The 25,906-nt window shown below is 44.0% G+C and overlaps 1 protein-coding gene across 1 annotated transcript in view; it reads left to right on the top strand.

The window, feature by feature from the left end:
- Positions 1-11,540, top strand: part of LOC144781952 (cytochrome P450 2A13-like) — an 820,837-nt gene extending 809,297 nt beyond the window's left edge. Inside the window, exon 9 of the mRNA XM_078661043.1 lies at positions 11,233-11,540. Coding sequence (XP_078517169.1) covers positions 11,233-11,414 — 182 coding nt within the window. The 3' untranslated portion in view covers positions 11,415-11,540. The remainder of the gene's footprint in view (positions 1-11,232) is intronic.
- Positions 11,541-25,906: the final 14,366 nt, after the last annotated feature.

Here is a 25,906-nt window from a genome sequence, read left to right as displayed (position 1 = left end):
TATCTTGGCTAAGGTCCAAGGGTGACTCTCCGATTTGGAATACTTTCATGGAACAGCACAACATTTGCGTGTTCCAGGAAACATGGTCAGTAGACCCGCTCTTTCATCCAGGGTATTTGAATTATCATGTCCCTGCAACTCATGGTAGTAAGGGTCATCCATTGGGGGGCTTAACAATATGGGTCCACCAGGATATTGGCCTAAAAATACAGGAACTTTAGACGGAGAGCCAGGACACCTTCACCATTCGAGTGATGACCACTTCCTATGGCAACATATATTTACAACGTGTATGTGAGAGGAAAAATAGATGGACGGAGATCAGTAATTATAATGGCCATAGACGAGCTTCTAGAAAAAAAGCCGGGTACCATCACTTACAGTTGTTGGAGACTTTAATTTAACCATTGAACCATTTGGCAGCGAGGATAATGTCCTGGAAGCAGAGAAGATGCATTGTGGGGCATCCCATGTCTAGAATTATCCCCAATAAAAAGATGGACAGAGGTAGCTATCCAACTAAAAGTTATTTGCCTAGAAAGAGGTATAAGGGCAGCAAATGGCAGTACCATCTCTGATAGAAAAGGGGCTTTTACATCTAATAACGGTCATCACTCAAGCCGGATTGATTACCTCCTAGTTGATCTAAAGCTATGGCATGCCCTTAAGAATATGGTTGTCATAGAGCGAGTGGAGAATGATCATTTCCCACTGTGTTCAATATTTGAATTTAAGAAATTAGATGAACTATTATACCCCTTTAACTTAACTACTACTAGAGATTTAGCTACTACTAATGATATGCGGTGGCTTAAATGGTCTAAGATATTGGAAAAACCAGACAAATTGTCTTCTATTAACAGGGAAGCTAAGAAGACAACAGCTGAGATGGAGGTTCACCGCCTCTATTCCGAGGAAATCGACTCCATTACTACCATCTATAACAGTTTATTTGACAAAATATGATCCTACTTGCAAAGACCTTATAGTGGCAAAGATAATCATGGTAAGCCTCAGAACCATTGGTTTAACAAAGATTGTATGCAAGCCCACAGACTCCTAGGGGAAGCTATTAGATTGAAAAATTCAAATAGGATAAAGAGTGCCAGGAAAACCTACAAGAGAGCACTCAGGATAGTGTAAAAATGTACAGGTGGAAAATAGATGGCAAGATCTGAAATTAGCATGTACAAGAAATAATCTCCAACACTTCTGGTAAAATGAAGTAGGGGTGGATACGCCCCCTCGCCCCACAAAACCACGTTTCCCCAGATGCCTGACTAAACCACTTTGCTAATCAGTACAGCAATAATGATGATGAGGAAAGCAAGTCTCTTTTGATCGTACCTTATTTCAATCACCAGGTCTTTGACCTTGCTGACATAAAGGCTGCCCTCAGTGCTATTACAGGGGGGAGAGCCCCAGGCAACAACAGTATTCCAGCTGATGTCTTATTATACGATAAAGAGATTTGGGGCAGGTACATAATGTTTTTAGCTAATGCTATTGCCCAAGGTGCGACCATCCCAGATCCGTGGAGGGGGGCAGAGATAATTTCTGAAGGAAGGTAGGATCTGCTTCTTATGGGTACACCCACTATTTGCATCATGTGATAATGTTTTTGACAAGTCTGGCTGGGATCCTTTTAATAAGGACCACAGTATATCTGCTTGCGCCTTAAACTGTTATGTCATGTACTTAGGTACACTCCAGATTGGATACTGGTGCACCCTTGTCAGTCCCAAGTGTATTGTACCCATGGAACCATGGCATAGGTACCCCAGAGGCCTCCCGTGGGCTGAAGCATGTAAAATGGAACCACAGCCCTGCCATTGTGACCTGTGTAAGATGATGCATGCACCACTTACTTTAGATATAGGTTTACTATATATACTGATCACTTCAAACAAAACCAATAAGTCACCCGTATAGCAGGCCTTGACATCCTGAAGGCAGGGTGCTTGGTTCTAAGTGAGAGGGTGCCACTGCATGAATAGAAAACCCCTGCAGCCTATGGAGTCCATTCTCCTGGGTTGTTAGTACTGCAGCCATTTATGATATATAGAGTAGCATTATGTGACTGCGTGATGACCAACTCTAAAAAGGCTGAAGTAACCCTATTATGTTTGGTGTCAAACATTGTGGGAGGTATGATTCCACTCTTCAGAAACGAGCTTTATCAGGTCCTTGGTGTTCCCTGTACCAGTCTTTTAGTCCCAGGTGGCCCGAAAGGGTTGCTGCCTACCACAGACACATTTCTGCCCTCCTGCTTAGCCAAGCTCGAGCAGGGAAAGGCAGAACAATAGGCATTCTGTCACCGGGAAGTGTGACCACCTCCCAGACAGGATTAAGTGTATTAGGCCTGGGTGGGTGCGCTTGCCAGCGACTGAAAGTCTTCATGAGGGGCGCATTTGGTGTCCCTGTTCATAGGCCAGTTCAATGCGAATACAAAATCCTAGGACATCCACAGAATAAGTGACCATACACGCTGGACCAATAGAGAGAAGAAATTGTCAGGAGATAATGTGTGTATATAAAAAAATATATATATTTAATTAAACATAAAGTAAAAATCATATAGAGACTGGGTAAATAAGTCAAACTATATGATACAATAAGACATTAACATGTTAAAATCTTCAACACAATACATCAAATACATTCATTGAAAAGCAAAAACATCATAATAAAAGCATAAATCTTGGCTAATTAAACAATTATATACAAAAGGGAGATATATACTAAAGCAACAAATGCATCTATTACAGATTAATTCAATAGACTCGACTTGAATTAATCTGTAATAGATGCATTTGTTGCTTTAGTATATATCTCCCTTTTGTATATAATTGTTTAATTAGCCAAGATTTATGCTTTTATTATGATGTTTTTGCTTTTCAATGAATGTATTTGATGTATTGTGTTGAAGATTTTAACATGTTAATGTCTTATTGTATCATATAGTTTGACTTATTTACCCAGTCTCTATATGATTTTTACTTTATGTTTAATTAAATATATATATTTTTTTATATACACACATTATCTCCTGACAATTTCTTCTCTCTATTGGTCCAGCGTGTATGGTCACTTATTCTGTGGATGTCCTAGGATTTTGTATTCGCATTGGTCTTTACCCTGCCCTAGGAATCTGTGTATTTGTGATACCCAGGGGGTCCTTGTTTATCTCTCATAGGCCAGTTCAAATCAGTCCTGGGAGCCGTTGGCTCCTGCTCTAGTTCGAAACTGGACAAAGGACATGGGATTAACCTCCCCACTGTCCAGACCCTTACCTGGAAGGGTCCCCTGAATCTGTCCAACCCTCTCCTGTGGGTACAAAACAGGCTTACTTGGCTGCTGGACCCTAGATTCGATGTGGACAAGATTCTGATCAAGGAAGCACTGACCTTTGACCGTCTGGACACTCAAGACTTTGCTGGACTTCGATTGGGACTGACTTTGTCTCTCTCTCTCTGTCCAAATTATTGTCTGTGCCCATGCCCCATACAGCCTCTGTGTAGCATCACGGACAAAGGAAGGTATCTTCCTTGGAGTGAAGTAGTCACTCCCCTGTAACCGCAGGCACCACATCATGATTGACCGGTCTGCTGCTCCTGAGCTCCTATGAACTCTGAAGGTTCCAGCAACACAGGAGGTGGGTTTACAAGTCCCTTAAGGTCTGAGCTGCCCTCCTACCAAGTTTGAGGGCAGAATCCTTTCTGGGGGCTGCAACAGCTGTTCCCTTGTGGACATGTACTTTTGCAAGTACAGATGCTTGTTGGCATTTTCAAAACAGGTGCACTGGGCTGCTGAAAGTAGCCCCAACGTTTGGCACCATTGCCCAGAAATAACTGCAGTCTCCTCACACCAAGTACTCAGTGGGCTGCTACTTTGTGAAACTGCTCGAGGTCCCCTTGCGACTCCTCTGCCTCCAGCCTGTGGGTCCTCTTGAGGGTCAACACTGCTTTTCTTGGGCTCCCCTGGTTGCTCCAAGATTTCCCTGATTTGCCTGTGTTTAGTGAGTCTCCGGCACCTTGCTCTTCCAAACCGTAACCTTCCTTGACCTTCTGTGTAAGTTGCCGCTGCCAAGGCTTGTTGGTGCTCCCACCGGACACCGGCCCCTCAGCACTCGACATCCTTTGTAGGACAGCTTGTATCAACTCCCGGTCTCCCTCGACATCTCCTGGTCCCTATGACTGCATAGTCAAGAACCCCCTCAACGCATCTGTAGCCCCCAACATCTGTGGGCATTTGTTTACTGAGCCCCTGGTCACTCCTGAGTGACCCAGACTCTGTCCTCTCTGTCTTCAGGTACTCTTCACCAAGAATGCATCTTTGGATTCCGATGGACACTCTTCTTCTTCCCAGCAGTGGCTCTTCTTTGAATTGCTTCATAGAGATCAACTGCAGTTTCCGATGCCACTCCAGACCTATGCACCTGGCTTCCCTGGCATAGGTAACTCTGGTACTATGGTATCCACGGGTGGAGTGACTCTCCAACTTCCCCAGGGTTTCTTCGAAGTCCACATAGAAGTGTCCTTAAACTTTAAAACTGCAACCGCAACTCTCCCATAGAATTGTACAGCGCCCGCAGTTGTGTTCCCACACTGCACCCATCCTCCGTGGGGTCCCTACTTACTCACCTTGGGTGGTTCCTTGGGGTTCCAGTGATTCTACATCCTCTAGACACTGTCTTGGCTCGAGTCGTGGTTCTTATACCACTATTTTAGTAAATGGTTTGGTCTCCCCCTGGAGCCCATTGTGCATTAGAGCACTTTACTATTGTTTCTGCGCTACAGTAGTGTGTGCTTTGTGAGTATCTTTGTGCAGAAGATACTGTGTTGTACTTAGAGTGTGTTATATTAATTAATACTTATTGTTATAACTACTGTGTGGTTCTACTTTCATTTAACCAATACTATGAGGTTGCACTCTTGTAAAACAAGCTGCTTAACATTCCTTCAAGACTAAGCCTGAAGGGTGTCCCCACAGATATTTGACCTCTTAAATCACCATAAGGGTTGTTTCGACTGGTACACAGTGCCCACTTTAATTAGTGGACAGCATATACCAGGTCAACTTCTCACAATACCAGTGTACAAAAAGGGGGACATATCTCTGCCAGGGAATTATAGGTCCATAAGCCTTATCGACTCCATCTAAAAGGTGGTAGCTCATCTTGCTCTGGCAAAGGTACATGAGTGGATTGACGCCATTGATATTTTAACCCCCCACCAGGCTGGCTTCTGTGCACAATTAGTACAATAGTTCAAGCCTTTAGATTTATATTTATATACTGGTGGACTGTAGTGCTCGGCATAGGCAGCAAGTATGCAGTTTTTTCTACCTTAAGTCAGCTTTTGACTTAGTCAGTCGTAACAAGCTATGGGCGGAGCTCCAAGAGGAAGGAATGCCCAAGGATGTACTTTCCCTTATTGCTCGACTCCATGAAAACAACTTTGCACAAATATGCTGGGGAACACAGGGGAATGTAACAGATCCTTTTCCAGTTGAAAAGGGAGTGAGCCAAGGATGTGTAATGGCTCCAACGCTACTTTCCATTTTTATCACAGGATTTTCCACATTTTTACCCATTACTCCTACTGATGCCCTGGTGTTAGCAGGTTCAAAGATCCCAATTTTAATGTTCGCCGATGATATGCTGATCATTTAAAAAAAAAAAACAACGGTGCTTTCCAGCTCTCTCTGGCACATTTTGAAGACTTTTGCAATCTCCAGGGTTTAATAATTAATGCAGAAAAAAATCAAACTAATTATTTTGAATCAGCATGGGTCATGTAGGGGCAGAATCAACTTGGATAGGGTATCCTTAGAGCAAGTAGATGCATTCACCTTTCTAGGCAATTATTCTGGATAAAAAGATTAAATGGAGGCCCCATATTGAGACTATGCATTAAAACATTGCCAATTAGCAGGGACTTTGAACAATGAATTCAGACCATCCCTGACAAAGCCAGTCAGCCCTGTGCTGCAGATTTACAATGCAAAGGTAGTGAGTTCAATCCTTTACGGGTCGTAACTATGGTTTTTGAGAAACTGACCAAGTTAGATATAGCAGAGGACAGGTTCTTGCAAACGATTACTAGCCTACTACAAAGTACCATCAACCGCAATGGATCGCACACCGCTAGCCCCTCCTCCGGATCGCCCCCAAGGATTCTGGTACGTATAGTTCATGAGTGGTTCACCTTAGTAGGTGTAAGTGAGTACTTGCTGTTGTGAAGATCTCTAGACCCGAGACATGGCCCGGCTTTCGGGATATCTTCCCTCATCAGTAGAGAACGTATTTGGGGTGGAAAAGAAGGCCGCCAAGCAACCGTCACAGGCCTTCATGCCTAACCGGCACGCAGGTGCGTCATCCAGAAGCTCATCAGCTTAAAGGCTCAAGGGAGCCCATTTGTAGAATCAACTGCAATGGATCGCACACCGCTAGCCCCTCCTCCGGATCGCCCCTCAGGATTCTGGTACGAGAGGTATCAAGACCTGAGAACACTTTTGGCAGTCTACGCAGAAGCCCCATACATACACGCCTATTTCCTGCTGATGAGAGGTAACGACCTCAAAACACGTGTCCATGGATGGCCAGCACAACGGTGGATACACACAACATTTTTTCAGAAGCGCACACGCTGGAACGAACTGCATTTACCATAATGCACCAGGGGTGAACCCGCTGGTAGGAGGAGCAGTGTGCGACCATATGGATTTTTGTTTATTAAGGCTCCCTTGAGCCTGTTCAAGCTGACGAGCTCATGGTTATGCACCTGCGTGCCGCGAGAGGTTTCAAGACCTGAGAACACTTTTGGCAGCCTACGCAGCAGCCCCATACACACGCCTATTCCCTGCTGATGAGAGGAAACAACCTTGAAACACATGTCCAGGGATGGCCAGCACAACGGTGGATACACACGACATTTTTTCAGAAGCGCACACGCTGGAACGAACTGCATTTACCATAATGCACAGGGGGTGAACCCGCTGGTAGGAGGAGCAGTGCGCGACCATATGGATTTTTGTTTATGAAGGCTCCCTTGAGCCTGTTCGAGCTGACGAGCTCATGGTTACGCACCTGCGCGCCGCGAGAGGTATCAAGACCTGAGAACACTTTTGGCAGCCTACGCAGCAGCCCCATACACACGCCTATTCCCTGCTGATGAGAGGTAACGACCTTGAAACTTGTGTCCAGGGATGGCCAGCACAACGGTGGATACACACAACATTTTTTCAGAAGCGCACACGCTGGAACAAACTGCATTTACCATAATGCACAGAGGCTGAACCCGCTGGTAGGAGGAGTAGTGTGCGACCATATGGATTTTTGTTTATTAAGGCTCCCTTGAGCCTGTTCGAGCTGACGAGCTCATGGTTATGCACCTGCGCACCGTGAGAGGTATCAAGACCTGAGAACGCTTTTGGCAGCCTATGCAGTAGCCCCATACACACGCCTATTCCCTGCTGATGAGAGGTAACGACCTCGAAAGACGTGTCCAGGGATGGCCAGCACAACAGTGGATACACACAACATTTTTTCAGAAGCGCACACGCTGGAACGAACTGCATTTACCATAATGCACAGGGGGTGAACCCGCTGGTAGGAGGAGCAGTGTGCGACCATATGGATTTTTGTTTATTAAGGCTCCCTTGAGCCTGTTCGAGCTGACGAGCTCATGGTTACACACCTGCGCGCCGCGAGAGGTATCAAAACCTGAGAACACTTTTGGCAGCCTACGCAGCAGCCCCATACACATGCCTATTCCCTGCTGATGAGAGGTAACGACCTCAAAACACGCGTCCAGGGATGGCCAGCACAACGGTGGATACACATGACATTTTTTCAGAAGTGCACACGCTGGAACAAACTGCATTTACCATAATGCACAGCGGGTGAACCCGCTGGTAGGAGTAGCAGTGTGCGACCATATGGATTTTTGTCTACTACAAAGTACCCCTGTTCTCCCACTGCTTAATGACCTAGGAAGGAAATCACTGGTAGAAATAGCTAGGCTCCATCCAGTTTTATATTGCCGTACCCAGGAACTGGTAAATTGTGCATATGGTCCCCGGGATGTTATCAAGGCAGATAATTTCCACAAAATTGGCTGGCTACATGACATCAAAGGGGTTCTGGTTGACAAGGGATTGATTAACCGAAAGGAAACTCTATCTACTACCCAGTTCCCCATTAGAAAAAATTAAGGAAAGATAAAAAGGAAGTGGTGGGCTCAAATATCATAGGAGCAACTGATATCACCACACTGAAGGGGAGCTTTTCAACACTTAAACACCCTCCATGCCGTGAGCTCTATTGGGACGCAATCTTAAAACCCCTGGATCGCAAACTCTATTTTCAATTTAGAGGGGGCACCCTGCTTTTAAAATTCTTCACCTCTAACTTGTCCCCATCTGGAGATAACAAATACCCTATTTGTACATAGTACGCAGAAACTTCCCCCATGTGTTATTTGTTTGTCCTGCAGATGCAGCCCCTCGCAAAGCTTGGCTAGTACAGACATGCAAGAACCTGGGCAATAGACAAAGTAGTGTTGCTCTGAGGATCCTCTGTGCAGATCCTGCCCTCCGCTATGCAATTCCTGTAGCCAAGTTCTTAAGGTGGATGTGGTCTATAAGATCTAGGGCCAGATGTAGGTAGCCTAATACCGGTCCGTAACGGTCGAACTTACCGAATTTCGCCCGTTATCGACCAGTATTAGGCTTTTGAGATGTAGGTGGCCAATTTACAGATTCGGTAATTTACCGAATCAGTATTTTAAGGAATCGGTAAATTATCGATTCCTTAAAATACCGAATCAGTAAATTACGGAATCTGCAATGTAGGGAGCACTCAAATGAGTGAATTGCATAGTTAAGGATTCGGTATGTACCACCAACTAAAAGTTGGTGGTAAATATCGAAAACTTTTGGAAAAGCATTTTTGTGCATTTCCAAAAGTGAAATGTGGCAGACATACATGCCCTTAGGGCATGTATGTGTGTCACATGTGCACACATACACGATTCAGGGGTGCAACAGGGTGTCAATGTGACACCCTGCAACACTTGAATGTGTTCGGTAAATCCCATTCATTCCTATGGGCCTCCAGGCCCATTGGAATGAATGGGAATTACAGAATCGGGAAATACCGATTCGGTAAATACCGAATCATACCGATTCGGTAATACTTACCGAATTGTTTCCTACATAGCATTTACTGATTCTAAAATACCGAATCGGTAAAATTTGGTATTTTAGAATCGGTAAATTAGGATTACCTACTTCTGGCCCCTAAACCTTTTGCCCATGTGATTAATCCAGTATGAATCGGTGCCGGTTTTTAAATGAAAAACACTGATCTTGGCATCACCTCTGCCCTTTTTTGTCTTACTAGCATGCTTTACTGGAGCTCTGACCTTGCCTAATTATTGTAATGTCTATATCCACCCTTACTTATTCTCTTGCTGCTGGACTTATGATTTGTATGTGATTTCTTTTATAGCTTAGACTTAATTGATATTTTATGAACACTTGTATATGTATGTTTGATATTTTAATTCATGTTTTATCTTTTATATTGTATTTTATTTAATATGCTTTTATAACATGTATTGTTGAAAAAAAGATATTGATTGATGAAGATGAGCACCCGAGTCAGGCACATATAAGTTTGCACTGAAACAGAATTACAACTCAGATGAAAGGTACACACTCCAAGGGTTTTTGCCTGCATGATCGAGTTTCTGTGCTTTGGAAGTGGCAAAAAACACACTCACATTGCAGCTTATTCCTTATTCTGAAGTGCAAAAGTTGGAATCGTGCAATACTTGTGCACACGTTAATTTCCGCACATTATGGTATTGCAAATAGTGGAATCGTTGCAGCACCAAATTAGAACCCGATTCAGAGTGAAGGTGTTAGTATTTCGTTCAGGGATTTTGTGTGAAAACAAAGAGGGAGTACATTCAAATTGTAACATCACATTGACTGACCTGAACCTGACTATTCCCTTTATGTCTACTCTGTACATTCAGAATATTTGTGTAGAAAAGAAAACATGACGATATTTCAAATATGCAAGAAAAAGATTGGAATTGTGGAAGTGTTAAACTCAGTTCCCATTGCGACTTAAATACATACTGCTCCTCAGCTCGAAATGCTGTGGTGACTTGCTAAACAGTTGCCTAAAAAAATTAATCCAAATGTTAAGTATTAGTCCAATGTTATCCCCTTCATACCTTCTGGGAGTTTGTCTTCATCTGCTGGTTGCTTTTTGGGCAATGCAACAACAGAGAGAAATTTTGGGGCATATTATCAACGGCCAGCCATAATTATCGCTGGCTGTTCTTAGCGTGAGAATTGTTATCGCCAGCTATCGCTGATTATTATCGCCATGCTAGCGCTGTATTAACAATGCATAGCTCAATGGGGATAATTATTCCAGCCATAGCGTTGTTTTCCATGGAACATCGCTGGTTTTCCAGCAATGTTCCATGGAAAATGGCGATAACCTTGCTGATACGACCCTGTGGTCGTATCAGCATAATCCACCTCCAATATAAAGTAAAGGTAAGTCAGCATTTTTTGGCAAAAGCCGCGGTTTTCACCAAAAACGAACGCCTGCAAAAATGCCTGGGCCTCCTTGTAAATATTGTGATGTGCACATCAGCGATATTTACAAGGTTGTTCTGCCCAGTGACGCCCACTTTGCATCTCATTAGAGATACAAAGGGAGGCGTTGGGTAAAAGGATGCTAACATGCGCTAATGCATGTTATCACCCTCTTGTTAATAGGGTGAAAACATTATCTCTGCTTTTTTGTCTTTTAAAGCCAAAAAAGTGGAGATAAGGCCCTTGACAATATGCCCCTTGGTGTCCTCTAATTGTGTAGTGCATTTCAAATGTGCCCGCTATTTCCTGTATATCACTCAAGCCATGCCTTTTCATGATCACTTGAAACTTAATTTTGTTAAAGTGATTTTTTCGAAGGAATAGGACTGGAGTTACTGTTTCACTAACTGTCATGTGATGTTCTGCAGTAACTGCTTGGTCTAAATTGTTAGGTCCATCCCACGTTGATGCAGCGTTTGGGATACAGGGTTCTAGTTAATGCAAGCAGACTTCAAATGAAATTTGAATTCGAAAATCATCCCAGAAAAGTAATTCAACACATAAAACTAATAAAGATACTCTACTCATTTGTATTTTTATTTTTTCCAGGCAAACGGAGTTGTCCGGGAGAAAGCCTATCTCATACAGAGTTGTTTCTTTTTTTCACAAACATCCTGAAGAATTTTAACCTAAGATCACCTATTGACCTGGAAGATGTTGACCTCACCCCGGTTGAGAGTGGTTTTGAAAATCTGCCACCACCATATAAGATATGCTTCATTCCTCGCTAAGGGCACAGCATGAATTGAAGAGATAGGCCTCGATTGCGGTACTACATCCTGTGATTAATTGTGAATGCATGTTTTTTCACTGTATTTGTAAACCGCAGATTGAAATAAAGATAATTCCACAAATTATGAGTTGTTTTTCAGTGCTTCCCAAGAAAATCTTAAACCCCAACATACAGTGATCCATGTTTGCACTCTTTGCTTTATTGTATTCTATGCATTATTATTTATTATACATTGTTCCAGGAATTTCCTTTTTTAGACATGAGTTAAGTTATGGAAGATGTAAGTGTAAGCTCAAGAATTAACTGCTTTTTTGACAAATTAATTCATGGAAAAGCATGCTAAAACCTAATAATTCAGCATATATTCGAGCATTTGAAATAATGGGGAGAAACAAGATCAAGCAGAAAATGAAAACAATGAGGAGGCTAGCTGCATACCATGTTCTTGAAATAGGAGTACTCGCTGTTCATTTGCGTATTGAAAGTCATTCAGGTCAAAATTGCAGCTCTAAAATATGACTTCTATAGAAGAGAGAAGCAAAAAGACTATATTACACATCAGAATATCTATAACGTCTCAATTACACATACCATCTAGTGAAATAAACACGATACACTACAGATTGCATATATTTCTTAGTGAACGATATGGACAAACAATATGCTAAATAGTAGAAGACATTCATCAAAATATGTCAACTATACTGAAATGAATGTGGCCCTCACTGAAAAATTATAGCAAGCACTGAACTGATTTTTAAACATTAAAAAGAATATGACAGTCAGTGAAGTGACTAACATGTTGAAAGAGGAATGTGACACATGATGAAATGAAGGTGAGGCACTAAAATGAATGGACAAGCAGAGTGATGAGATTGACATGTACCTACACTGAGAAGAGCGTGGGGCATTTGGGACTGGAGTTTTTGACACATAGACATAGCGATAGAGGAGCTTGAGGCTCAAGGCCTTGCAAAGAGAGAATTTTTGGGCTTTGGGTTAAGCAGATTAGGGGGCCGGGTAGCAGCAAACACTCTCCAATCCACCGAAAACAACTTTTTAAATTGGCCTCCACTCCTCCTCATCAAATTACACCTTACATCTGGAATTGGGCCTCCCCTATATACAAGACACAATTCAACTGGCTCCAGTCCTTTTGTAGCACTCAATTTGGCGGAGGGAAACAGTGCCACTTACACAACTGATACTAAGAGATTGTTCGAGCATGGAAAACAGTAGAATGTCATTGTGGCTTGGTTATACAACAAACAGTTCTGAAGGAAATTGGCCTTCACAATCTATTTAAGGAACCCTCGACTTTTAGAAGCTTCTCAAAGAAAAAGGTTTCTAGTATGTTCAGTTAAAGCGCGGATTATGAGCGTAGGAGCACTATAAAGAAAAATATCCATTTTAAATAAACAATACGATTCTACCCTAATAAAAATGTTTTAGTTTTAGTGGTTAGAAAAAGTGTGTTAGTGAGCCATGAGATTGTCATGGAAAAGCACTATGTGTTTTTGAAATACCCCTCACACACTGAGAATCACTTAGTGTTATGCTTCATCATAGGGGTCTTACCGTCCCTCTGCTGGGTGGGGCGTGCTTCAACCTACAGAGACGTGGGAGCACTTTTTTCAGTGAAATACGCTATGTGTAGTGTAAAGGTGAGAGTGGTAGGGTGCATAAAAATGGAAAAAAACATGTTTTTTCTCCTTTCGTGGCCCCTGGGAAGTAAAAAAAAATATATATATATATAATATATATATATATTTTTTTAACTGTGAAATTGTCTTGGGGTCAGCCCTCCTGACTTTTAGCACTTTTCTTCTTGGAAATGTGTGTTCTCCCTGGGGGCAGAATGCTACCCCCAGGAGAAAACACACATTTCCCCAAAAAACAAAGAAGGCATATAGAAGGGGGTAGGTCCTGAAGGTAAGGGTTGATCCCTGGTGGTCTACTGGACCTCTGCCTCCTTCTCTCGCTCTGCCTTTTCTCTCCTGCTCCATTTTACTCGTTTTTTCACCCTCATTTTATCTCTCCCTATTACTCTCCTTCTATCTCCGTCCCCCACTTTTCTTGCACTTTACTGTTTTTATTTTACTTTTTCACACTTTTCCCACCTGGTTTTCACTGCTGCTGCTTCCCCCACGGACCCTCCCCCCAGCACGACCAGTGCAACCGGCCCAAGCCAGTTCCCCTCCCCGCTCCTGCCTTCAAGCTGTCCAGCCCTTCCCGACCCCTACTTAATGGCGGCTGCTGCGCGGCCGCGTAGTGGACGCACCACTGGCGAGCCGAAGGTGCATCAAAGGTAAGCCCGTCTACGCCCTTACCCAACCCGACCGTGACCAGCGCAGGGAACCCTGGACCTCCGCACCGCCAACACTATGACCCAGCAGCACTCCACACACTCAACCTAGGCCACAACAACAACTGCAAGCTAGCATCACCAGACGACACCCATGGACCCTTTAGCTGTCACCACTGCCGGCACACCTACAGCACCGCCAGGAACACGGGCCCAGCACAACCCACCCGCAAAAAAACACCCAAACCGAATACCCTACAATGCATCCTCCTCAACATCAGATCACTCCACAAACACGCCACCAAAATCTGGGACATCCTTGACAGCACTACTCTGGATGTAGCATTCTACACAGAAACCTGAACTAACACCACCTCGGAACCGGCCATCGCCTTTCACCAAGGATACAAGATCAGCAGGAAGGACCTCCCCACCTGCCCCGGAGGAGGAGTCGCCATTGACTACAAATCCGCTCTCCACCTGAGCCCACTCCTCGACAAACCCACGGACCTGATGGAACACCTGCACTTCAAGATACTGGCCAGCCCCACCACTACCCTCTGGGAAACCCTCATCTACTGATGCCTGTGACCCCGCAGGCCGTTCGGCAACTCTATCACAGCCATCATCTCCCTGCATGCCATCGCATCCACCAAAGAAACCCTGCTGGGAGACCTCAACTTCCACCTTGACAACCAACTAATCCCCAACACCACATCCCTCCTGGGCAACCTCCACAACACTGGACTTCTCCAGATCGTGACTTAACCCGCGCACTCAGCGGGACACACCTTCGACCCCCACTTCACAACAGGATACTCCATCACTTTCAGCCACACCACCGAACTCCAGTGAACAGGCCATCGATGCATCCACTTCACCTTCAGAACACCCACCATTCACGGACACCAGCACCTGCTCACATGAAAAAACTGTGGACCAAAATCACGGACGACCAACTCACCTCCTCACTCAGCACACCAACCACCGCAGAAGACGACGCCCCCATCACGGTCGCCTGAACTCTACACAGATGGATCACCGACAGCATCAACACCATAGCCCCCCTCAAGAAGAACTACAATGCACACGCCAAGAAGGCCAGATGGTTTACCCCCGAACTGAAAGAGTCCAGGCGCACCGGCCACCACCTCAAAAAGACCTGGAGGAACTCCAAATCCACAGAAACCCACAGCAACTTTAAAGCCACCACCACCCACCACCAGCTCATCAGAAACACTGGGAAAACTGCAATTGAAAACAGAATCTCCACACACGCACACAATAGCAAAGAACACTTCAACATCATCAAGGAGTTCACCCAACCCACCAGCGAGTCGACTGACATTCCCCCCTCACAAGACCTCTGCAACAAACTCAGCACCTTCTTCCACCGCAAAATCAAGAACATCTATGACAACTTTGACGAAGTCAACCAACACACAGAACCCTCACCAGCCACTCCTGGCACCATGAAGCCAGCGATTGACAGCGGTACAGCTCTCACCACTAAAGACACACAGAAGACAATGAAGTGAACCCACTCCAAGGCCCCCTCGGACCCCTGCCCCCACCACATCTTTAACAGAGCCACCGACACCATTGCATCCATGCTTCGATACACCATGAACCGCTCCCTAGCAAACACCTCCTTCCCCGACGACTAGAAACATGCAAAGATCAACCCTCTACGGAAGAAGCCCTCTGCGGACCCCACGGACCTAAAAAACTACAAACCCATGTCCCTGCTCCAGTTCCCAGCGAAAGTCATCAAGAAAGCCATAAACAGCCAACTCGCCGACTTCATCGAAGAGCACAACATCCCAAACCCGTCACAACCTGGCACAGCACAAAAACCACCCTCCTCGCCACAACAGATGACATCTGCACCCTACTGGACAAAGGAGAAACAGTAGCCCTCATCCTCCTCGACCTCTCAGTGGCCTTCGACACGGTATCCCACCACACCCTAATACTCAGACTCGATGATGCAGGTTTCTGGGGCAAGGCCTTCGACTGGATCTACTTTTTCCTCTCTGGCAGAATTATGCAGCTGGTCAGTCTCCCCCGTACCTCTCGGACCCTACACCAACCACCTGCGGAGTCCCCTAGGGGTCTTCCCTCAGCCCCATGCTCTTCAACGTCTGCATGGCTCCTCTCGACTACGGCAATGCACTCTACACTAGAATAAAGAAAAACTCACCCGCAAGCTTTAAAACATCTAGAACACCGCTGCAAGACTGGTCCTCAACCTACCACGACACTGCCACATCTCCCAACACCTGCGCACACTCTACTGGCTCCCCATCGAGGCCAGAATCACCTTCAAGATCCTCACCCATGCACACAAAGCCCTCCACAACACCGGACCAGCATACCTCAACAGCCAAATCAACTTCCAAGCACCCCAAAAAACCCTACGATCAGCCCAATTCTCCTACGCTGTGGTTCCCCACGCCAAAAAGACTAGAACAGGAAGCCGCTCCTTCTCCTTCCTCACGGCCAGAGCATGGAACGCCCTTCCACTCCACCTCAGGCAGACAACATCACTCCCCATCTTCATGAGAAACCTCAAAACCAGGCTCTTCGACAGACCCCCTCCTTGATGAAGTGGAACCTGCACCCCCCTCCTCCCCAGCGCCTAAGGCCCCACTGTTAATATGCCACATTGATTTGTAATACCTATTTTTGTCGGTAAACAACCTTTACAACGAAACTTTTACAACGCACTACCATTACAACGCGGTCATTACAACACAAACTATTACAATGCATTGCGCTGGGGGGCGCTCTAGGATAGGGAATAGGTTAATTTACTATCCAATAACCTTCCCTAGTGTCCACAGGGACTGGAGTTGGAATAGTAAATTAAACTATTCACTATCCAACACCCAAAAGCGCTATGCGTTGTAATGGTATGCGATGTAAAAACCGCGTTGTAAAGGTATGCGTGGTAAAAGCATGCGTTGTAACGTCATACATCCATTTTTGTCTGTTTTAAAAAAAATAGTATGTACAGAAATGTTTAGAAAGATATTATTAAATGTAAATTAATTGTATGTTCCTTGTTACCTAGAAAAACGGTCCTGATGAAAGTGTTTTAAAGCATAAAACCGAAACGCTGCGTCGACACCTGTTCTCTCTTAACCATTGTTTTTTAACATGATTCTGTTTTTATGATTCTGATCTGTGTATTTAACTGTTATGTATGTAATAAATGATGACCTTTTATAATTGATTCTGGATTTTAAATATTTATTTTTTAATTTGTTTTCCTCATTTGTGATATGGTGGCACTGTGTTTTATTTTTGAGCTCTGACAACCATAATGTTACCTAATCGTAAGGTCTTGTGTATGTACTCTGTGCTAGGGACATTGTTACTTTATTGCAACTTGTTAGTCACACACTCTGGGATATCTGGGCCTAATCAGGGGTGACGTATATGCAATCCATAGGCAGCTTAAGGCTTAGCACGTGGGTTTTAGTGCCAAGTTGACATGGCAGTTAAAAACTGCATTCAGGCTGCGAGGGCTGTCCTGTGACATGTTTTAAAGGGGAGACAGCCTTAACAACTCGAACAGAGCCGCGTGTGCTGTTTTTCTGCAAGCTAAACCACACATGCCTTAGCCGCACATATGCCTTAACCATGCATTTGTGTGATTAAGGCATTGTGCGGTATGGATCCTGGGATGGGCGGGCCCAGGCAGAGGAAGAATCAGGATGCAGTGAGGTAAGTGGGGCTAGGGGTGGGTTTTGGAGGTGAGAACAGTTTTTAGGACTAAATGGGTGTTGGGATAGTGTTTAGGGCTCAGGGGGATCGGGGTAGTGTTTAGGGCTCAGAGGGGGTCGGTAGTGTTTAGGGCTAGGGGGTTTGGGTAGTGTTTAGGGCTCAGTGGGGTCAGGGTAGCGTGCATGGCTCAGGGGTATTAGGGTAGTGTTTAGGGAAAAGGGTAGTATTAGGGCTCAGGGGGAGGTTGGGTTAGTGTTTAGGCCTCAGGGGGTAGTGGTTAGGGCTCAGGGGGATTGGGGTAGTGTTTAGGGCTGGGGGGGGGTCAAGGTAGTGTTTAGGGCTCAGTGCAGAGGGAATGGAGTGTGATCTTTACCACACATTCCTTTGCCAGTCATGCATTTACCACATAATTTAAGGCATGCGTGATAGAGGAATGTGTTCTTTGAACACATTAGTTATTGGTGCTTCATGGTAGAAGCATGTGTGATTTAGCCATGTGGGCCTAAGTCATACAGCTATTTTAAAGTGTTGCTTCAGTCGGTGGCACAATAAGTGATACAGGTGCACTGATAGCATTTAATTTACAGGCCTGACTTATAAGGTATACCACTCTACAAGGGACTTATAAGTAAATTAACTATGCCAAATAACTATATGCTAATCAAACTTTGTTCAGTGGAGTCAGTGCAAGGTGCACAGAGTACTAAGGCCAATAAAAATGAATTTCAGCAAAGAATTGTAGATAAGTAGGCAATATGTTTGGGAGAAGACCACCATAAGGCTGACAAGTCGAAAAGTAGTCATTCCTGTCTCAGTAGTGACATAAAGTAAAAATTAGGAATGTTTTCCTTTAATAACAAGCTATTTAAATTATGTCATGCTTGTGCTATTTTCAGTTCTCTTACTTGCCTGTTATTAATAGTTAGAAAATGGCAATATGTTTTTCTTGAGGAAGAGTGGCTCTGGCTAATGTGTTAAAAATGTATCAAGCCTTAGACTGTAGAAATGACATACTGAAATGATGCAATATCAAGACCACATGTTTTAGTTTCCAGATACTAAGATAAATATACTGCTAGATTATTTTGCACATGTTCATCCGATTGTAGAATAGAATTTGTATACTTTACATATTGAACATCACACATTGTGACTTTGGATGTTGGCGTAATCGTCGATGTTTAAAGTATTAGAGGCACAACTTAGCAAGTGCTCACTCTGTTAAGAGATTAATTCATAATCAATTGTGGAATAAGATGTACCTCGGAACAAAGGTGGAGAACCTGGAAAAATCTCCCTCATATGACCATTAATATGCAACATTCAACTTTTTGGCCCATTAAAGCAGACATTGCACTCTAATATCATAGGCAGTGTTATCTGTGTTTGTTACTGGTATCTCCCACATCCCCCACTGCATTTTACTAGTCTAACTATAAATTGTTATATGAGCATTGCAATCACCAACAAAAACAAAGTTAGGTAAACTGAGATAAATGTTGATTATATCTAATATGGCAGCCATGGTCTCCTCAAATATAGTATCCTGTATTTACCATGTGGAATATTTAGAGTAAATAGCAACAGGTAGTTTGCAAACTAACAATAGACATATACATTTTTGGAGCAAGCATTTAAATTATAATAATCCAGACACACACACTTTTCTAATTAGGGTTTTTCCAGCAAGAAATATCACAAGGACCTTAATTGCATGACCGTACCTACACATGGTGGCATGATTCTAATAAATACAAAATGTTTTGGAGCGTAATCATAAGTTACTTGAGTATCCTGAAAACAGATTTTTTTTTAACACTGTGAAAGTCAACCTTTTTGTCATCTGGTGGAGGCCTGCAAAATTCCTGGAAATAAGATTCAGCTCTCTATGAGGCCATTAAATTGGCAGAATGGATTTTAGATGCCATGTGGTCACACTCTAAACTGAAGTTGTTATAATTTCTCTGGTTTTGTCAGAGACAAAGCCAAAATATAAATCCCATTATATCCTATGGGATTTATATTTCAGCGGACAGGATATCTGTCCCCACAGTGACGGAGTAACCCATTCAGCAAGATCTAAATCAAGTCCTATGTCTTCCCAGCGAATCACATCAGAGAGAATGGCCTCAGATAGAATATGGTGGTGGGAAAAAAACTGTTATTGAACTGAAAGAGTCTGTGGAGGGGATATACATATCTATGCCCCATTTGTAATATTCATCAGGATAATCCCAGATCAATGCACAAACAGTAAGAGAAGAAACTGTAACTCAAACAACATTTATGTTCCAAGATGAGAAGTCATAATTAAAGAATTCTACAAGACTAATGTCTGTTGATTCTACTAACTCTAATTTCGGAATAAGATGTAATATTTATGATATATCAGCTCAATTCACTGGTTGAAGAAAATCAGCAACAGAAAATATATTTTTAAATAGCAGGATAGCGCTATAATACGTAAAAGGAGGGACTACTGCTGTTGAGCCCCCCTGATATTAGGGTATGTTGTAGGAGAAGACCTACTTGAGCACCCCAAGGAGGAAGGGTGTTTATACAATGGTTGAAGAACCAATGGCGGAACATGAGATGCTGAAGTTGGGTTGAGTTGTTTATAGAAATATTTGAATTATTACAAACTTATTCTTTTGATGGCAGGAGGCCATTTCACTTTACATGACCTCTTCTTTGGTATTCCTCTTTTTCGTGGCCGTTTAGGTTGCTTAGATGTGAAAAAACATATGGAAAATCATTTTAAATATGATAAGCAGCCACTTTGCCTGCACAGATCAACATTAATTACCCTGAATAAGAATACGTGCATATACAGAGACTGATGCTGCATGAGAACCTTGAGCCACCTGAATAGACAGCATTGGGTGGGTATATACATCAATAGTGGTAAGCTTAGAATTGATTGACTTGCAGCATGAGAAAGTTTAGGCAGTGATGTGTGAGGAATGAGGGGTGAGAGATAAAGAGAGGAATTAGGAATGAGGAGTGCACGAAGAGCAGCCAGGAATGTTAAGTTATACATGAGAGCTAAGGAGTATGTAATAATAAAGGAGTGTTGATGGGTAACAGATGCAGAGTGAGGAATGATGGCTGAGAGCTGGAGGAGTGAGGGTTTAATAATGAGATGAGAAATGAAAGCCGATAAATGAACAATTAGGACACTGCAACGAGGATCAAGGGGCGGAAGTGGGATACAAGGGTTAAGAAGTAAGGATTGGAAAGTGAGAGTTGGATAATAGGAATGTGATGAAAATCTTTTTGAAGCGACTGTAAATCCTTTGCTTTCAATGCATTTTTTTCAATGTGCTGTGGATTGGATCCGAAGGCCCCATTTGTTTTAAGGTTTTCATTTGACCATGTCAAATCACCACCATGGATTGAGCAAGGCTCAGGCAGATAATATTTTCAGACTGTGTGTTTTATGTACTTGCTGAAGATATTTTCAAATGGAACCACACATTATGGGTGTGGGACTTGGCCCTTTTGGCAGGTTCTCTCCGAAACTATTTGCGTTCTCCTAGCCTTTTTCTGTAACCTGGTGTTGGTGATTTTACACCTCTGAGCACTTTAGCACTGTGGTCAGTGTAAAGTGTGTGCGCTCTCTGTGTTGTGTATGTGTGGTGAGACTGACCTGCCCTCCCATAGGAATGCATGGGGGATATGTGTGTCCATGGTAATTCCTGGTATGAGAGGAGTGCAGGGGCGAGTTTGGTATGTATGAACTCTTGAGGATAAATGCTGCACAATGGTGTGTGCAGATTTATGATGACTGGTGGAGAAATGCCACTTTTAGAAGTTGGCATTTCTGTGTACTGTGTGTCTGCCTGTCTGATGTGAATTGCATGTCTGGCTTGTGATTGACAGGAGCTGAGAGGTGTGGGTGGCTCCAGGAGACAGGGGGGAGTCAGCCCAGTGATGAATAGAAAGATCTGCATGCAGATGGGAGGGAGGAGTTGCTCCTGGGACCTGAATAGGACTGTGCCTTCCCTCCACAAAGCTGGCGCCGCCCCCTGTGGTGCATCTCAGCACTGAGCACCCACCTGACAAAGGAGAAAGGAGCTGAACAAAACAAAGTAATCCAAAGCTCCCCTGAACCAGTTGCATCTGGTTCTCCCATGCCCTGCACTTTAACACAAAGGGATTTAGTAGTATAAATAAAGGGGCTGTGACCCCATGTAAATGTTCGGTCTTGGGTGCTGATCCTGCAGGGTGCGCTGCTGCTGGGAGCCCGGGGTGGCTGCCAGGAGGGCTGGCCTCCCTGGACCCTGCATGCCCTTTGCACCCTGTGAGCGCGATGCTTTAATTTGGATAAAAGGAGCACGAAGGCTCCGCAGTGCGGCGCTGCAAACTTTCCCAAGGGAATCCCGGCGTAGGGATTACCCCTGCTGAAGGGGAGAGAGGTGGGAGCCCAACCCGCATTGCCGCCTATTTTTATATTTTAATAGCAGGAGCCCACCCTGCTTTATATTTTAAATTTTCTGAGGGAACCTACCCCTCATTGTGCCTTTTTGATTTTATAACTGAAGCGGGAGCCCACTCCGCGTTTCACCGCTGCGGCCTGAGCCGCTAAAGAATTTCTCCCCTGGCTGCGCTCAGCGCAACCCTGAAGTCAGGAAAGCCTTGCCTGGGACGTTGGCGTGGCATTTTGCCTGCCGGAGAGGAGGAAGTTCGGTGCTGTGACGTGGGGCTCCCGTGTTGAAGGGAGAGCCCCGCATGTAGGAGAAGCCAGGCAGGAGCCAACCCCGCTCAGGCCAACCAGTGGAGAAGTGCAGCAGCTGGTCGGCGGGGCTCCCAAGTCCTGAGGGAAAGCCCCGCATGCTGTGCTAAGTGCTGCACGACGTCAGGAGCCTTGCAGGCTCCATCATGAAGTCCCAGTCTCAGAAGGGGGGCCGGGCGAAGCGAAGGTCAGAGGAGTTCTTACCCCGAGCCGGTGAGTGCGGCATTGAGGGGGGAGGCGAGATGAGAGGCTTCAGTGTCGGTGCGGAGCTGCCGAGCGTTCCCACTTGACAGTGGGCCACTCCACCAGGGGCATGTGTTGTTTTAGAGCCCGTGGCTCCAACGTGGGGCGTATTTTGTTTTAGGAGCCAGCACGCTCCAACGTTTTCCATAATGATTTTCAGAGCCCCGTGTGGCTCCAACAAAGGGGGCATACTTATTTCAAGGGCCAGAGGGGCCCGTGTTTGCTACAGTTATTGCCATGATCGTTTTAGAGCCCCGTGTGGCTCCAACATTGGCACATTGAATTAAAGGGCACAGTGGTGGCAGGCCTCATTGGATATTTACAGCTGCCCAGCAAGTAGTGGGCAGCTGCAATGTTTAGGCCATTTGTTTCTTTGGTGGACATGTCTGAGTCAGGAGTAAGATGCACTCCTTTGCCCCTGACATTCACAGCTGCGCAGCACTTAGTCCAGCTGCTACGTTTAGGCCTGCGCAGATTGCGCACCTTTGACTTTCGCTGCTTTGGCAGCGCGCCCTGACTCTTGGAACATAGGGCATTTGAGCCACTTTTTGAGATGGCCAGTCGGCCAGGAGGACTGTTAGGATTATAGGGTTCCAGGCCATAGTGTGAGTTATAGGGTGCTAGGAAATGTAATGTATATAGTATGATTTACGCACCCTGGTTTATACCTCTAAATGTGGTCTTTTATGATTATGAGGTTGTACCTACTATGGTTAGGTTTGAGATATTCTCTACTGTGTTTAATTTCCTAAACATGAGTTATGTTTAGGAGATCAGGGTCTAATGTGTTTAGACTTATGAGAAGAGTGCATAAGGTGTTTATGCTGGTGAGGCCCATTGCGTAATGTGTTTATGATGATGACGTTTAGGCCTAGTGTGTGTTTATGTCTAATGTGATAATGCTTAGTTCATTAAGGTGCCAGTAGTTGCGTTTGCGCAGTACCACAGTGACAACTGGCTGCACTACAAAACTCTGCATTGAAGATAGTCACATGTTGGGGATTAATGTTTCTGATTTTGTTTTCTTCTCAGGAGTGTTATTTTTAAATGGTGTTTCTGCGCTTTTATGTTTAGTGGCAGACGAGAGAAAATGACAGGGTGGGACCCAGTAGGTGGGGAGGTTCCCATAGATAGGGAGTCCCTTGCTGGGTCTAGTGCCCAATCCCTGTTCCTGTCCCCAGAGGTGTGGGTAGATAGGAGAGAGGGAGTGTGGAGGAGAAATAGCTAGCTCGGGAGGGTGGTGATCCCCTGAGTGTAGTGTGAGTGTCTAGATTGCACATCATGGCCAAGACTGGTGAGAAACTATAAACCAAACTGTGGCAAGCAATCACAAACGATATTAATGTGTTGTCCTTACTAGCAGAACAAGAGGATTGAACTAAATAGTTAAGTGACATGAAGTGCCAGTTCTGCAATTTAATAACAATGCACAACTAAGATCCTCTTGCTGTAGGTGCCACACCTGCATCTAACTTGCACCTGCAGATTTTGGAGCAGAAGGTCAGAGGTATCACCAATTTCAGAAACCTGGAGGAGCTAGCAGATGAAAAAGAAACTAGAGGAGACACTGATCTGGGCAAGTAGCTAATACAATTCACCACTTTTAATACATTGCAAAACTATAATTATTGTTGCCAATGGCATTGAAAAGCTGGTCTAGAACAACCTAAACTCGTTTATTTCATATTTAACTTTGTAGTACATGTTTATGTATTATGAGCATGCAGATTGTGGCATTTGAGACACAACTTTGGTTCAGCAGTGGTACACATCAAGAAAATGCAAGCGACTTGTGCTAATCAAAGAAAACTTTGAGGGGCTCATGAACAAAGCAACACATTTTTGATCTTAACTTACCATCCATAGCCATCAAATAACAATTTGTGGTATTCATTTCACCCAGATGTTCCTGCCAAACCACATGCATGCACGCACGCATGCACACACACACATACACACACAGACACACATGTATGTAACTTTAAATGACTTTGTGGAAAACTAAGGGCCAGATGTATGGCCATTCCATTATGTGTGCCTCAAATTGCGACGTTTTATGACTCCTAATTTCAAACTCGCGAAATTGAATGTACAGCAGTGTCTCAGACACTGTTTGCAATTCCTAATGGGGTCGCAAATGATTTGCCTCATCAATATTCATGAGGTAGGTCGAAGTTTGCCACCCATTAGGAATGTCCAGCACTCGTAGGGATGGTGGCCTGCTGAGTTCAGCAGACAGCCACGTCTACGACAGTTTTTGCAATAAAGCAGATTTTTTTTAAATGCAGCCCATTTTCCTTAAAGGACAATCGGATGCATTTAAAAAAGAAAAATTAAACGTTTCTGTTACATTTATTAGGAGTAGGCTGTGGTCCATGGGATCACTGCCTGCTCTTAAAAAATATTTTCGCATCAATTCACAAAGAGGAAGGGGTCCACTGGGGACCCCTTCCTGTTTGTGAGTTGCTTACCACTTACTTGATGCAGGTGTAAAACTGCGAGTGATTTGCAAATGCTAGTTGCAAAACAATGGTACATGCCGTTCTGGCTCACTATTAGGAAGGGCCGACCTTGGCATACTCCTTCCTAATAGCAGCTAACAAACACTATTTTGCGAGTCACCGACTTCCAACTTATGTTCGTAAATACCACCAACCTATTTTGCGGTCACAAACAGGCCGATTTCCCCTTTGCAACTGCAAAAAATGGTCATACACTTCGCCCTAAGAATCTCAATTAGAAATTTGCAGACAGGTTACTCAATCACAAACATGATGGATAACCTGTCCCTCTTATTACAACTCTATTACATCCTATGGCACTTATAATAAGGAGGAAGGGATACCTATCAAGTTTGTGACAGTGTATCCATCCTCCAAAGTCTAAATCATGGTACTATGAATTGGCAAAATTGAAAGCAAGTTTAAAAATAGATTATACAAGCATAAAGCATAAAGCAATAGCAGTAATGTTTTCGAAAAATCTTCAGTTGTTGCTATATTGAAAGGAGACATAGCATTAGTTGAGTAAGATACTAATTTATTGAATACATTGAAAGCAGACAAGATCAAGAAAACATTACATTGCTCTTTCAAAGTGACATTTACTGGATAAAAAGCCTTTCCAGCTTACAACCTAATGGGTACATTACAGACTGGAAATTGTATTCTTTTTATGAAATTTGCAGTGAACATGATTTTGAAATATTGCCCATTGTTCTATTTCTTCCTTTTATAATCTATCATGTCGCAACCCTGACAGTTTGAAAACCTTCGACTTGCTTCTGTGTCCAACCTCATTCATGTTTGTATTGCATTCCACTTTTGAATATCCACCCACACCCCCTTCACAACCAATTTAGACCTCAATATCCCAGGGGAACTCTATGATCTGTTCAAATCAACGACCCCTCTGGTATTGCATTGTTCATGACTTTGCTGGAGCTGGATTCAGTTTGCAAATCTATATACAGTAG

This window comes from Lissotriton helveticus, chromosome 9 (genome assembly GCF_964261635.1).
Source record: "Lissotriton helveticus chromosome 9, aLisHel1.1, whole genome shotgun sequence".
Lineage (NCBI taxonomy): Eukaryota > Metazoa > Chordata > Amphibia > Caudata > Salamandridae > Lissotriton > Lissotriton helveticus.
The sequence above is the reverse complement of the archived record's forward strand: the minus strand, read 5'-3'. Positions and strand labels throughout refer to the sequence as shown.